At 41.4% G+C, this 15,244-nt stretch overlaps 3 protein-coding genes across 7 annotated transcripts in view; 2 read left to right on the top strand and 1 right to left on the bottom strand.

Annotated features, from left to right (window-relative positions):
• Positions 1 to 3,406, bottom strand: part of LOC121521217 (transcription factor IIIB 90 kDa subunit-like) — a 33,885-nt gene extending 30,479 nt beyond the window's left edge. For 2 of the 3 annotated variants that reach the window (XM_041805004.1, XM_041805006.1), the window contains exons 1-2: positions 3,154 to 3,406; positions 741 to 946 (exon numbers count right to left, since the gene is read on the bottom strand). In XM_041805004.1, the coding sequence (XP_041660938.1) occupies positions 741 to 921 (181 nt within the window). In that variant the 5' untranslated portion in view covers positions 922 to 946; positions 3,154 to 3,406. Of the gene's footprint in view, positions 1 to 740; positions 947 to 1,109; positions 1,198 to 3,153 lie in introns of those variants that run through there. The other variant, XM_041805005.1, reaches the window with a different exon arrangement.
• Positions 3,407 to 3,582: 176 nt separating this feature from the next.
• xrcc3 (X-ray repair complementing defective repair in Chinese hamster cells 3) lies at positions 3,583 to 7,427 on the top strand. 2 transcript variants are annotated; one of them, XM_041805010.1, is made up of 8 exons: positions 3,583 to 3,888; positions 4,579 to 4,710; positions 4,797 to 4,994; positions 5,248 to 5,402; positions 5,534 to 5,746; positions 5,863 to 5,900; positions 6,030 to 6,077; positions 7,132 to 7,427. In XM_041805010.1, exons 1-8 carry the CDS (start codon positions 3,825 to 3,827, stop codon positions 7,343 to 7,345), a joined length of 1,062 nt encoding a protein of 353 aa, XP_041660944.1. In that variant the 5' UTR covers positions 3,583 to 3,824; the 3' UTR covers positions 7,346 to 7,427. The 2 variants fall into 2 exon arrangements, with proteins under 2 accessions (XP_041660944.1, XP_041660945.1); XM_041805011.1 differs by lacking the exon at positions 6,030 to 6,077 and having other exon boundaries at positions 3,601 to 3,888.
• Positions 7,428 to 8,288: 861 nt separating this feature from the next.
• On the top strand, positions 8,289 to 13,958 carry serpina10a (serpin peptidase inhibitor, clade A (alpha-1 antiproteinase, antitrypsin), member 10a). Of its 2 annotated transcripts, none has more exons than XM_041804569.1 (6): positions 8,289 to 8,418; positions 9,529 to 9,825; positions 9,894 to 10,187; positions 10,468 to 10,741; positions 12,752 to 12,902; positions 13,087 to 13,958. In XM_041804569.1, the coding sequence occupies exons 2-6, from the start codon at positions 9,543 to 9,545 to the stop codon at positions 13,267 to 13,269; spliced, it is 1,185 nt and encodes a 394-aa protein (XP_041660503.1). In that variant the 5' UTR covers positions 8,289 to 8,418; positions 9,529 to 9,542; the 3' UTR covers positions 13,270 to 13,958. The 2 variants fall into 2 exon arrangements, with proteins under 2 accessions (XP_041660503.1, XP_041660502.1); XM_041804568.1 differs by having other exon boundaries at positions 9,526 to 9,825.
• The last annotated feature ends 1,286 nt before the right edge of the window (positions 13,959 to 15,244 follow it).

Raw genomic sequence — 15,244 nt, 5'->3', positions numbered from 1 at the left:
AGATGATCTTGTTAAACAGACTACACTTTCTCAGTGCAAATCATGTTAGAATCGGCATAATTTATTCGCAAAATTGCATTGCTCATGATGTGCATAGTAGGGCTGTCATGATATACCGATATTGACGATCATCGTGGTATTAAAAAATAAAATTTCAATATCGTGTTAAAAATGTGCATATGATATCGTGTAAATGACCCAGTGCCACTTGAACACAGTTTGTTTTCTACATCCGCCCTGCTTCGTCTCCCTCCTGCAGCACCCCAACAACCCCTCTCCCTTCCTCCTCACACACAAACACTGACCCTTCGCAATGACACAGCAGCTGCAGTACCTCCTTAAACAGGTATTTTGAGTGTAATTCATCTGCCTAAAGAGTGAACACAACATAAATAAAATTAAAGATAAATTTGATTAATTGTCCCATTGTTATTTAATTTTTTTATTGAAATCGTGATATCATTATTGTGACAATTTTTTCCCACAATAATCATGAAGTGAAAATCTGATATCGTGACAGCCCTAGTGCGTAGAAACGTGCATTGAAATTTGCCTCAAAAGTCTTTGCATTTTCATGTAGTTTATTAATATTGTCCTTGATGTGTAAAGGCCTTAAAGCTGCAGTCATGTTTTCTGTGTTGTTCTCCACTGTATTGACTCTAGAATGTTCTTTTTGTAAATAAAGTTATGCATGTGTCATACTACAGCCCCTTGTAATAATAACAGTAAATGAGTCTCACCGTCAGCGGAGACAAACTGGCCCACGGCGGATGACACTCCTCCGCTGCCCTCCACAAACTGGACCTCAGAGACGATGATGTTGTCCTCCAGAACAGAGCCACAGCTGGTGCACACGGCGCTTCCCCGGGCCTGATCTACATCAATCTCTGACCCCCCACAGTTACCACACCTGGACGTCATGGTGGAGGTCAGAGGTCACCACAGCCTGTAGGCAGAGAGGAGATCAGAAGTCGCCACTGCTGGTTAGTTAACTGTAGAGAGGTTAGTAATATTCAGTATTCATTAGCTAGCACTAATACTGTGATTGCTTGAGAAGAACTCCATTTTAATGTTATGTTTATAATGTTGAATGTAGATAAATTATACACCAGGGGCCCATTGCACAAAACTATGATTTAGATGTCCAGGAAAAATGATTGAGCTCGGTTCAATGAATCCAAAACAAGAGCATCCAGGCTTAATTGGTTGCACAAAGACCAAGCCAGGATAAGCAGACATGGATTCATCAAGCCAGGTGAAACCAATCCTGTACTAGTGCGCACATGTGGCTTCCTCAACTAGACCCCGCCATCGATCACAGATTCACCGATTCACCATGACAACGAGAGCGGTGTACTTTTCCCTGCTGGAGGCAGAAATCCTCATGGAGGCTTACGAGGAGGTAAAGGACCAAATAAAAAGAAGGCAACACCGCCACAGTTATTAAATGAGAGAAAGCAGCAGAAGCAACAACTAAGCACACTGTAAGGCCGACCAGCTGGAGGTTGTTAAAAATAATTGATTGTTTTAAACTAAAAATCCAAAATAGCTATTTAAGCTCTATTAAGCTACATTTTAAGTTTTAGGTAAACAGTACTCAGCCATTGTAATTATTTTTTGTCCCAGAATGCCTTTGAGAATTAGACACATTTGCACCGTGAGGACACTAACTCAGTGACAGTGGATAAAAGCTCTGCCTGTAGAGGACAACTAGGCTTTATGGTGAATGGTAAACTGAAGGTGATGAAAGAAAACATCATCATTCAAAGTGCTCTTTTCACTAACTGTGGTTTGAAGTCACACAAGTCAGACTATATTAGGAGGCAGTAATATTCAAGATGAATGTATGTGATGGAAAAAAGGGATAATTGTAGTTGATGTAGAACACACAGCTTTATGAAAACTACCCAACATAAACCTACGAGAAATCATTACTCAAAAATAAAAAATAAAAACTTTGAGTACATTTACTCAATTTATTGTGTTAATTCTAATAACTCAATTTATGTAGACATAATTGAAATTATAAGGTAGGTTTACTCATTTTTGAATATTTGCGTAATATTTTTGTCATATTTTTGTAATATTTTTTCATTGATTTTATTAGGTAAAGACCAGTAATTTTTTAAAGTGTATGTATGCATGCAGTGTGCAGACATGTAGGGTTGGTTATATACAGACCTTTGAATGTGTATTTATGCTTATGTTCTATAATATGCTTTGATTCTGTGCTTTCTATCTTGTAGAGTAACTGTGTGACTTCAGTTTTGAAAGGAGCTGATGGTTTACTTGCTTTGATTTATTCTTATTCAATAAAGGAACTTCATGTTACTCTGATGTGTATTTATATTTATATGGCACATATAGTCTGTTGGAAACTGTAAATTATCTAATGATTGCAAAATCATCTAAAATAATCATTTATCTAAAATTACTGAAATTTAATATCACAAATGTTTAGAAAATGACAGAGGGTCTAGTTGAATGTGATAACATTGTGTAGTGGGCAGAAGAATAACTATTGGTTTCCATTTGTGGTGACTGCCGACTGAGATAAGGGATGAGATTAAATAGATCCTGGAACTTAGCCTGGTCTGGAGCAGGCTAGCTCCACAGAATAAATCTCCATGGTAACTTATGCCGTAACATATCCCGCTTTCCACTATCCCGCTTTTGTGCAGCCGGATCACGGATAAATTGAGCCAGGATAACCAAGATATCCCGGCTTAATTCTTATCCTAGTTTTGTGCAATGGGCCCTTGGTGCTATACATTTAACTAGACATTAAGTAACCGGCTGGATACCGGGGGCTGCTGGTAAATGTCAAGTGTGCTTACTGGTGGTTCTACCTAATGTTTTTGTATGTGTATTTCAGTGTTGTATCTGAATTTCTGATTGTGTTTCTCTTGTTTCATGTTTTTTACCTGACTTCAAAAACATCCTTTAGATGACATTCAATTTGAAGTCAGTTAATCGGCTGTTAGTAATACAACAAACTAAACATAAGTTAATCGGCTATGAGCAATGTAATATTAACTAGCCATTAGTTAACTGGTTGTTAATCATATGATATTAACTAGACTTTAGTTAACCAACCGTAAGTAGGATAACATTAACTAGTCCTTCGTTAACCAATATTTTAGTTAAACTCACCGCAGTAGAAGTTAATTCCCTCCCAGTAGAAACAATAGAGTCCCGGTTATAGTCACGCTATTTGTGACTTTAAATCCATTTTGGTTTCCTCTATACTTATACGGAATGCTTAAATATATTAAATGTAATGCTATAAATGTAACTTATTGATATAAATATGAAATATATTCATGTAAAGACTAATTATCGAGCACAGAACTAATTTCGTATCAATATTTTGAACGGTTGTTGTTTTCCTCCGGTGCGTGTCAGTGACGTCACTATCTTTGGAGCTCACGGGGGTGTTTGTAGACGTCACCATTACATTATTCTCAAGTGTCACATATCATTTAGTATTTATTAGTAAATTCGTAGAGAGAGAAAACGCCGCGAGTTAAACTCTGCTCCGTATTTTACAGTTTAGTTTGACACTAAACAGTTAATCGTCGATACCATTCACCCCTATCTTGAGCATAATGGTTTCGTCTGGCGCCTTGTGATAACGTATGTTGCTGAGCGGGGATTCAACGGTGTTAACTAGCTCGGAAACAAGACAACGATGAGTGCACGGATAAGTTCATTCAGCAGTCTGGGACGTCCACAGGGACTTTAAACGAAACACTAGGTGATCCAAGAGTGTTTCGGAGTGGCTACTTGAATTAGTTTGTAACTCGGGATGACTCGGTAACGACATGTCCTCTGGAGACCTGGACCTGCTGGAGGTGAACCCCAGGATTAGGGCCGCTCTTAGGAGAGGTAAGACACCCTTGCCCTCCTCTCTACCGAACTTAAAAGATCTTCTTCTATCACAGAAGGGCAGCATAAAAAGTTAGACAACCTCTTTTGTCATCACACCTAAGACACTTCCCTATCTCCTTCTTTCACTGGTCGGTAGGGATGTACTACGGTAGGGGATTAGGGCCACTGAAACGCATTTTTTTTTTTTTTACTTGTGAGAAAAAAGTCAGAATTCTAAGAGAAAAGTCAATTTTAAAGTCAGTATTCTGCGTCTGAATTCTGACTTTTTCCAACAAGTAAAAAAAATTGCTTCTCAAAAACCTTTTTTCAGTGGCCCTAATCCTCTTCCGTATGTTTCAATGCATAGGTTAACATATTTATTGGCAAATACTGACCCTGTTGACGGGCATCAACCCACCTGCCACTCATGTGGCATGAACAGAATAAAACAGATGATTATATCTATTTGCACAGGTACAGGTACACTGTATTTTTGTGCCTGTCTCCTAGTGTCAGTTCTACAAATAAGGTGTACAAACTATAAGAATATTAAGCTACAGTTTGAAAATGTAACACAACAGGATGTTTTATCCTGGCAGGGAAATTCTCATTTAAACATTATGTGGACCCTCGTCTTAACAATGTAGTTGTTTTACATCTGTTGTTGCCATGGTAACCTGTTAACTATGTTGTTTCTGTTCTGTCCAGCAAAGTTGCGATCGGTTGCCGACGTGTTGTGTTGCGGTCAGGATCTGCACACGCTCGGTCTGTCTCGCTCTGACGTCCAACAGCTGCTCAAAACCGCCGCTCTCGCCTGCAGGCGACGTCGTCCAATCACAGGTCAGAGCAGGGTGATGTTTGATTGGACGCCTCGCAGTGATGTCACGGCATGAGTTAACGCTTATATTTGTGTGTCTATTGTGTAGCTGCCACGCTGCGTGCTCACCCGTCCTCTCTCAGACTCAGTGTCGGCTGTCCGGTGTTGGACGAGCTGCTGAGGGGGGGCCTTCCAGCAGGGAGCGTCACTGAGCTAGCAGGAGAAAGCGGAGCAGGGAAAACTCAGCTGGCCCTGCAGATCTGCCTGTCAGTGCAGTACCCAGTTCAGCACGGGGGGCTACACTCAGGTCAGTCGGTACCTGGTACTGTTAAAAATCATGCGGAAACTTGTTGATATTGTTCCCTCAGATGCTCAGAATACCCACAAATCCTGAACTCAGCAGCAGTTCAAAAGACTGGTCAGCTTCTGATGTTAATGAATGGATAACTGCATAAATGAGCCAGGGACTGCAAATGTAAACCAGCTTTTTGGCTAACTCAGGGATATTATGGGTTAGAAATGCTGATTAATTTGTCCCCATATATGTCCATGTTCTGTAGGAGCCGTCTTCATCTCCACCGAGGACGCCTTTCCGAGTCGGCGCCTGCAGCAGCTGATCAGAGAACAGCCTAATCTGCGTTCAGACATCCCCCAGTCACTGATCGATACCATCAACTTCAGTAACAACATCTACATCGAGCACGCTGCTGACCTGGTGAGTCCGTTCAATAAGCTGTGATTGATGACCTCTTCAATGCAGCTCCTTCAGTGATGATAGTATTAGCAGTAAGAACCTGGGTGCACTACACATCATTAATCCTGTTTATTCACCTGTTGTACCTTCAGGACTCTCTTCAGGTGTGTGTGACTCGGCGAGTCCCTCTCCTGCTGACTCGAGGTCTGGTCCGCCTCGTGGTCATCGACTCTGTGGCGGCTTTGTTCAGGTCTGAGTTCCAGGCTTCTGATTGGCTTGAGAGAAACAGACAGCTGATCAGCTTCTCATCTAAACTCCATCAGCTGAGCCAGGAGTACGACATACCGGTGCTGTGTGTCAACCAGGTAACGAATGCACGTTTCTGATTGGATGAGAGCAAATGGACTGGTTCATCTTGTCTAGTAGTTCTTATCAGACACGGAGACATCCCGGGGGTTCTTCAATCTCTCTTGTGTTTCAGGTGACGGATGTGTTCAGCACCTCAGATGACACTTTAGGGTAAGAATCTGTTTATTATTTAATTATAACTTTCCACCGTTTTTTATCTCCATATTCTACATATTTAGGACGTTTTCACACTAAATCTGATTTGTTCATGAACCAACGCAAACATCATCCCCCTTACAGGTACAGTACACAGAGCAATGCAGACATGGAATTCCTTACTGTAAACATGTAAGAAAAACATGTATTTATGATGTAGTACAATAGAATTACCTTTTTATTAGTAATGTTAACAATGTGTATAGACGCACTGAAATATTAAGAAAGTAATGTCAGACTTTATAGCTAGGCCATGATGTGCACAAATGTGAGGATACCAGAAAATAAAATACAAGAAACTGAGACTTTTTTTTTTTTTAATAAAGTGAATTATTAAATAATTGTGGGGGGGGGGAACACAAAAATGGGTGGAAAGTGCCAAGAATGGATTAAAATATTAAAAAGAAAATTGCAAAATTTGCATGAATAGTACAATGGGCTCATAGTGACAAAATGGGTGTGAAATGGCAAAAAATGGCTAAAAGTCACAAGAAATTGCAAAAAATGAAGCAAAAATGCATCCATTAAAGGATACATCCTGTTACAATTATAAAAATTAGGAAACCCTAAGCAAAATTCTTGATATAAAATTAAATATGGCCTGACTGGATTGAACGACATAGTTTTAGCACAAGTCTGTCCTACAGTGTTAATTCGGTAAACAAGCATTGTAACAAAAAATTATTTATGCGTTTTTTCTCTGGCTAAATTGCAAAAACACTATAAATAGTGAACATATTTGCATTTACAATATATTTATTTATAACTCCCTGATGGATTACAGCAACAAATAGCAGAACGATTAACAATTCAGGGTGGAGCCAGTCATAGCCAGGGGCCAACAAGGCCCTCTGAAATCTGATTGGCCTCCTGAAAATCTTTAAAATGATTATCTGTTTGCCTTGTCAGCAGTTAACTAGCCACATTAGATTGGTTTTTAATATCCTCAAGGTAAAGAATATGATTTATTTCTTATATATTTCTGTATGTGGCCCACAGTGGAAAAAGTTTGGACACCTGTGTTGTAAGACATCCATTTTTAAAAATACATGACATAACAATGGTCACTTTTTTAAATGGTATAGACATTTCAGATACAAAACTTAACATATTGTATCTTTAATGAAAATATAAATTTGCTGAGGTTTTAAAAAAATGTTTTAATGTCAATCTTTGATCCTGTCAGCCCGCTGTCCTCCAGCGTGTCACCTGCACTGGGTCTGGCCTGGGCCAATCAGGTGACGGTTCGACTGATGATGCAGCGTCTCCAGAGAACGGTCAGTCATGGCGATCAGCAGAGCGCCCTCCGCAGGCTGGAGGTGGTGTTTGCTCCGCATCTGGCCCGAGATGGACAAGAGGCAGCCGTCTGGAGGGAGGGGGTCAGAGGGGTCCAGAGCTAACACAAAACACTAGGGTCTATGTAAATATTTATTTAAATGTTTTATTTGATAAAATGTAATTAAAGTCTCTATATTAATGTCACTCTATGTGAATGTTTATTTTTATACAAACTGATCCAAAAACAGTTCAATATAAATCACTCCAAGAACAAGTGAAGTAAGTCTCCTTTTTCTTCTTCAAATGATTTAATTTTATTCCTATATATATATATATATACACATACAGATATATGTATATGTGTATATACAGATTAAATTAAATCATTCAGTCATAATTATATATATGTAATTACTGATAAGTATTCTACCAGTAAGTTTATTTTCGTTAGGGATTAATGCAGATTTTATTTTTTTCATCAGATATTTTTCCCTCCTTTTTTAAATTTGTATTCATACATATTATGTAAAAACAAGATTTCATGAATAATTTTCAAAATAAAACATGATCTCGGTGTTATTTCACAGCTGCTCTACAGCTGCAGTAGCGCCCTCTGCTGGTCTTCGAACATAATAGCATGACGTCAGGCTAATTTCAATGCGCCTGCGCGTTCTACAGTCTGTGAAAGGAAAAAGCCGAGTGTTGAAGTACTGCCTTCAAAATAAAAGAACGTGCTGGTTTTGGGTTTGATTGTTGTGTGTTTAATATAACATTTTTAATGAGTTTCATTTGGTGATGATGTCACCGAACTTGTTCTGATTTGAAGGTAGAGCATTTGACAATAAGGTTTAGTATCAATTGATAACACAGTTATTTTTAATATAATGACAATATGTCATTATTTCATTTCAGCGATTATTACCAGATTAACCCTGATCGCACTTTTTATTCACCATTAGTTGTTGTTTGATGAATTCAAATCACATTAAGTCCTTCGTGGCCCCCGTTCTTGTTCCAGCATCCTCTGGCTTGGTGAGGGCGGCTCTTTTATTGTGAAAGGAGTACCGGAAATGATTGTTTTGTTGTCTCATTGGGGCGCGAGCTTGGTGATGGTGATGCGCAGGTCCTGAAGGCGACAAAGCAAATAAAAAATATAAAAAAATCAGCTGATTGAAGATCAAAGAAACAGCACGAGGTCAGTGGGCCTTTGTTTTCTGATTGTGCGCGTGCTTGCTTGTTGTGTGTTCCGAGCGTGGGTGTGTGTGGTTTGGGTGTGTTTGTTGACAGCAGCTGATCGTCATCATCAGTCCATCATGGTCTCTTCATCAGTAGAGGGCTGGGACGTGCCCGTGGTTGTTTAGATACTGTTACATTTATTCACATTACAACAATCTCAATTTATATAAGAGAGCAAAGCATTCTGGGTGAAGCTGATGATAACAGAAACAAACAAACCCAGAGGTTATTACTGCTCTGAATGCAGTGAAGCTGGCTTTTTTTAACCTGGCTACCGTTATAACGGACTCTTATAACGGTCACACATGGAAACTTCTGGAATCACAAGGAAATGCGTATTTAAATATCTATATTATGTAACAATACCTTAATGTATGAGGGATTGCCTGTGTAAGCTGACATTGTGCTCCTCCCTTAAAAATATCAAAATGGTATAGTTCAGTGGTGAGAAATAATGCAAGTAAATTTAGTTTAACCATAGTAAAAAGTATTGCCCATAAACAGGAAAATTATGCCTCAAAAACACATTAAAATGCATGTATATTTGAAAAAAATGATGCAACATTTGTTTCTTGGCTAGCCAGTTAAGCGGGGGACTGTGTAATTTTCTTTCTGGGGGCCCAAATCCCTAGCTATGCCCCTGATTGGCACCCTTGGAAGAGAAGACTCAGGCCTGTTGAGCAGCTTGGATTGTATATTAGACAAGAATGGGACAATGTTCCTCTCCCAAAATTTCATCAGCTGGTCTCCTAACTTCCCAGACGTTTACGGACTGTTGTTCAAAGAAGAGGAGAAGTACACAATGGCAGACATTGCCCTGTCCCTTCTTTTTTGAGATATGTTGAGGCCATCAAATTCAAAACTAGCTAATATTTTTCATAAAAATGTAAAATGTCTCAGTTTCAGCATGTGATATGTTGTTTATTTTCTATTGTGAAAAGAATATGTGTTAATGAGTGTTCTGTTTTTATTCACATTTTACTCAGTGTTCCAACTTTTTGGAAGTGAGGTTGTATAACTTCAAAAATGTTTTATAAAACTGGTAAGAGGAATACATTTCTTCCAGCAGGGGGTGCTGTGATCATGGCTCAGCCTCTCCTTCTCCCATTGGTCGGTATCGTCCTCCTGACTGTGGCATCCTGTCAAACCATTGACTCTGCACTGCAGGATCTGACCAATAGGAATGCTGACTTTGCTGCGAGGTTGTACCGAGCCGTCTCCAGCCGCACTGATGACAACGTCTTCCTGTGTCCATTCACACTGTCTGCCGGACTGTCGGCGCTGCTCGCTGTCACCAGTGGGCGGAGTCAGGAGCAGCTGCTGCAGGGCCTCAGCCTGACAGGACTGGAGCCTCAGGCCGTCCCTGGTAGGTCGGGGGGCGCCACACTGTTGGTGATAAAATTTAAAATGGTTTGCTAATGTCTGTCTCCTCAGATCTGTTCCAGAACCTGAGGAATGCAGTCCTGCAGGGGGGTGTGGCTACCAGCCTGAGGCAGGGCGCGGCCTTGTTCTCCCCCCAGGGTTCTGAGGTGTCGTCATCGTACCTGGACCAGGTAAGGACCAAATTTGGGGGAAGTGTTCAGAATGTGGACTTTGCGACACCACAGGATGCCGTTGATGCCGTCAACCGCTGGGCCCGGGAGAACGCCGGAGACCAGGTCCAGGACCTCGTCTCCACTCTGGACCCCCAGACCAAGCTGCTGCTTGCCACTGCCACCGCCTACCAAGGTACGCACACCTGCCAAGTCTGAGGGCAGGCCGTCCCTGATGGATGGAAGTAACCATCCATCAGATGTCAGACTAGACTGTTTTTTTGTCTTTTACGATGGGACCTTATCAGACTAGGCTACATGGAAAGACCTTCCCCTATTATAGACTTACCTCATTCTAAGCTGTAGCTACCCCTCTCCAAGATGGCTACCTCATAGACGCATGTCAGAAGCCCAAAACCAGCAACGCGGGGTTCCATTGTTCACTGTGTTTCAATCATGCTTTCTCTCTCTTCCAGTCCGCTTCAGTCCGGCCTTTAATGCCTCGTTCACTCAAGACGAGCGCTTCTACGTGGACAAGTATCACGTTACTATGGTTCCCATGATGTTCCGGGCTGATAAGTACTTCCTGGCATACGACCGCTCTCTGAAGGTTGGGGTGTTGAAACTGCCGATGACGGACGGGGCGGCCATGCTGGTTGTGTTCCCTGATGAAGGTGTGGATGTCACCGCTGTGGAAGAGGATGTGACGGGTGAGAAGATCAGAGCGTGGATACGACAGCTGAAGAAGACGTGAGTCACATGGTTTCTTTTTTCAGCCCTCCATCTTTCCTCTCCTCCCTCCAACTTTGTTCATTCCTTCATCCATCCTTTCCTTGATTTTTCCATCTATCCTTTCCTCCACTCTTTCCTTCCATCTTTTCTGTATTCTTTCATCCATTTGTTCTCCCTTCTTTACTTCATCCATTCTTTTATTCATCCTCCCCTTGATCTTTCCTTTCCTTCAGTATTTTATCCATTCATTTATTTTATTCCATCCATCCTCACCTGCCTTCTAAATTTCATTTTTCTTTTGTCAGCCATTCCTTCATATTCTTTGTTTCATTCTTTCCTCTACCCACCCTTACATCCATCCTTTTTTCATCCATCCTTTACTTGTTCTTTCATTTATCCTTTCCTCATTCTTTTCTCTATCCTTTCCTTGATAATAATAATAATATCTTGAATTTATATAGCGCCTTTCAAGAAGCCCAAGGACACTTTACAAGAACACATAAGACATGGACAAACTAAGTCAGGGATAGGATGAGTGTAAGGGGTGATTTAATGAAGACTGTAGGCTGTGGTGAACAGGTGGTGCTTGAGATGTTTCTTGAAAATGTCCAGAGATGGAGCGCTGCGGATGTCTGCAGGAAGAGAGTTCCAGAGGGTGGGGGCTGCAGCACTGAACGCTCGGTCTCCATAGGTTCGAAGTTTGGTCTTGGGTATGGAAAGTAGGCCAGTGTCTGAAGACAGAAGGTTGCGGGATGGTGTGTATGGATGGAGGAGATCAGAAAGGTACTGAGGAGCCCGAGCATGGAGAGATTTGTATGTGAGGAGGAGGATTTTGTAGTTGATTCAGGACTTGATAGGGAGCCAGTGAAGGTGGATGAGGGTTGGAGTGATGTGCTGCCAGGGTCTAGTGCGGGTGAGAACTCTAGCAGCACAGTTTTGGACAAACTGGAGCTTGTCCAGGGTTTTGCTCGGTACCCCGGACAGGACTCCATTGCAGTAGTCTAGATGGGAGGTTATGAAGGAGTGAATGAGGGTTTCTGCCACGGGGTCTGGAAGTGATGGTTGGAGTCTGGAGATGTTCTTGACATGATGGAAAGCGGATTTGGTGACAGATTTATGTGGGACTGGAAGGAGAGGGTGGAGTCCAGAATGATGCCCAGGTTTCGGACCTCGGAGGACAGACAGATGGAGGTCCCTTTCCTTCATTCTTTCATCATCGTTATCTTCACCCCTCTCGTCTTCCCTTTCTTAATCCTTTCATTGCATTCATTCTTTTATCCGTCCTTTCCTTCATTGCACTCATCTTCCTTCTTCTCATCCTTTCCTTCTTTCTTTCTTTTATTTCCCGCCGACAAGGAGGTTATGTGATCGGCAGGGTTTGTTAGTTTGTTAGCAACGTAACTCAAAAAGTTATGGACAGATTTTGATGAAATTTTCAGGAAATGTCAGAAATGGCATAAGGAAGAACTGATTGGATTTTTGGAGTGATCCGGATCACCGTCTGGATCCAGGGATTTTTTTAAAGGATTCCTTACTATAGGGAGATAGGGCTAACGGAGGAGGTCTGCGCTCTCAGAGTGCTTTTCTAGTTCCTCCTTTTCTCCATTCTTTCCCTTATCCATCTTTCCTCCATTCTTGCTTTAATCCATCCTTTCCTTTATCATGTTTGCCTTCCTTCTCTTCAGCCTTTCCTTCTTTCTTTCTTTCATTCATCCTTTCATAGTCTTTTCTCCATCCTTTTCTTTCATTCTTGCTTTAATCCATCCTTACCTTCATTCTTTCTTTCATTCATCCTTTATAGTCTTTTCTCCATCCTTTCCTTGATCCCCCTCTTTTTCCTTTTCTCCATCCTTTACTTTGTCCTTCCTCCATCCTCAGTTTGCTGACTCATCACTCTTCCTGTCATCATAATTCTCTGACTGGTGTATTGCAGGTGATTAACATGAAGTTTTAAGGTGTTGTCATGACAACTGGTCTCTTTAAGGCTCAGGTGTCAGTATTTAATTTTAAGGTTTATTTTTGAAACAGGAAGTTGGAGGTGCAGCTCCCTCGTTTCCTATTGGACCGTTCGTACTCTCTGCGGGATGTCCTGGAGACTCTAAGCATCACACAGGTGTTCCAGGACGATGCTGAGGTCGTCAACATCGAAGGCGGAGCTACGGGGCTCAAACTCTCACAGGTGATTACAAGAAGTATTGAACGACATGAAATGTGAATAATAAGAGGGTGAAAGTGATCTGAGTAGTTTCTGAATGACCTGTACCGGTGTATTTAATGGTGTATTTGATCTCTTCTCTCATTTCCTGCAGTGTTAAACAGTTATTGCTGATTTATAAATTTACTTGTGTTACCTGTGGTTTCAGGTGTTTCATAAATCATACATGTCTGTTGATGAGAGCAGCGATGACACCGGCACGGGAGCCAGTGCATTCTCCTCTCTTCCTCCTCGGCTGACCATTAACAGACCCTTCCTCTTCGTGGTCTACCATCAGACGAGCAGCGGTGTGCTGTTCATGGGCCGGGTCAACGACCCGTCCAAGAAGTAACGTGTTTACCTGGCTGTCCTCACCTGTTAGAATGTACTTCCTGTCTGTTCAATGATACTGCGGCAGGTGTGCTAATGTCAACCTGTCTGCAGATTCTTTACTCAAATAATAACCACTCTAGTATTCAACCTGAGGCTGGAGGCCCACAGCAGGTCATAAGATCACCCCGTACGGTCCTGAAAATATATCCTAATTCTTAAATATTTTTTATCTGTATCTGTAAATCTGCTGTTTTGTTCCAAGTGAATCATGTTGGATTAAGAATGTATGTTCCCCTGGTGATAATCTGTTATAATCCTGCAGCTCATACAGCGCCCTCATGTGTCCATTACTTTACTTTTAATGAAGACCTTCCCATGAGCCTCAGCTGTGGTTTGTGTTTACTGATGAGAAGCTATCGTTAGCAAGTGGTTTAAAAACATTAACATGTATTAAATGCTCCCATCAGCTCATATTAGCATGTGTTATGTAGATATTAACATGTCATGTTAACATTTCATGATTTAGGTAGCTCATGTTAGCATGTGATGATAACAAACATCGAAGGCTTTTAATGTGTGATGACATCCTGTGAGCCTCAGCTGCACTACGTTATCTATTGTTAGCATGAAAACTCACACTACTGGTCAAGGTTCATAAACATGTTCACTGTATTACTACTATTTAAATAAACAAACTGTAAAAATGGATCTAAGACTCACTGTTCAGTCTTTCTTTAATGTCTGTTTTCATATTGCTCACACTAAGGTCTATAACCATGATTACAGACCTATAATAAGTATTCACCCCCTTGGATGTCAGGTTACACAGGGATCAGGTGTGAACAACCCTTTACAAGTCCAGGCAAGAATTCTCTATTGGATTGAGGTCTGAGCTTTGACTCGGCCACTCCAAAACATTCCCCTTGTTGTCTTTAAACCATTTCTGTATAGCTTTCTCTGTATGCTTCAGCTCATTTTCTTGCAGGGAAATAAATCTTCTACCAAGCGTTACTTCTCTTGCAGACTGAATAAGATTTTCCTCCAGGACTTTCTGATAGTTTGCCACATTTATTTCCCCCTCTAACTTTTAAAGCCTTCCAGGGTGAGCTGCTGAGAAGCATCCCCACAGTATGATGCTGCCACCACTGCTTTACAGTGGGAATGGTGTGTTTGTGGTGATGTCAGTGTTTGGCATCTTGTCTGATGGCCAAAAAGCTCCATTTTGGTCTCATCAGACCAAAACTTTCTTCCTCTTGACAAGGAGTCTTCAAAATGTCTTGGGGTGAACTTTAGACTTAAACTCCGAATTTAAAGGTCACATATTTTACCCCTTTAAGACAAGTTTATATTGGTCTCAGAGGTCCCCAAAACATTTTTGTGAAAAAACACTCCAGTATTGAATTTTTTCATGTCTTTTTTTCAGTCCTGCTCAGGACAAACTGTTTCTGTGTCTGTGAGCTGTCTCGCTCCACCCCTGACCACTCCCCTCTCTGGAAATGGGTATGGCTCTTCTGATCAGCTGAGATGAGGGTGGAACTTTCTTCCATGCGGGGAGGGCCAACCAAACCTGGGGGCAGCGCTTACTCCCCACATGACATCATGAGGGGAAAACCTGAGAACGTCTTGTTTCAGCACACATTTGCTGAAAGGTGGGGGGGGCGTTTCTATGTGAAAAAGTCATTGCATCCCAAACCTAATACCTGGTTGTTCCACCTTTGGCAACAACAACTAAGCGTTTGTGATGCCTGGCAATGAGTCTTCCACTGTGGACTAATTTTGGCCCACTCTTCTCTGCAGAATTATTTTAAAATAGCCACATTAGAGGGTTTTCCAGCATGAATGGCCAAGTCCAGACTTTGACTAGGCTACTCCAAAACCTTCATTTAGTTTTGTTAAACCATTCAGAGGTGGACTTGCTGGTGTGTTTAGGATCATTGTCCTGCTGAATAATCCAAATGCTCTTAAGCAAGAGGTCATGAACTGATGGACGGGCG

Source organism: Cheilinus undulatus, linkage group 14 (assembly GCF_018320785.1).
Source record: "Cheilinus undulatus linkage group 14, ASM1832078v1, whole genome shotgun sequence".
Taxonomy (NCBI): domain Eukaryota; kingdom Metazoa; phylum Chordata; class Actinopteri; order Labriformes; family Labridae; genus Cheilinus; species Cheilinus undulatus.
Note: the sequence above shows the minus strand (reverse complement) of the source record. Positions and strands in the feature narration are given on the sequence as shown.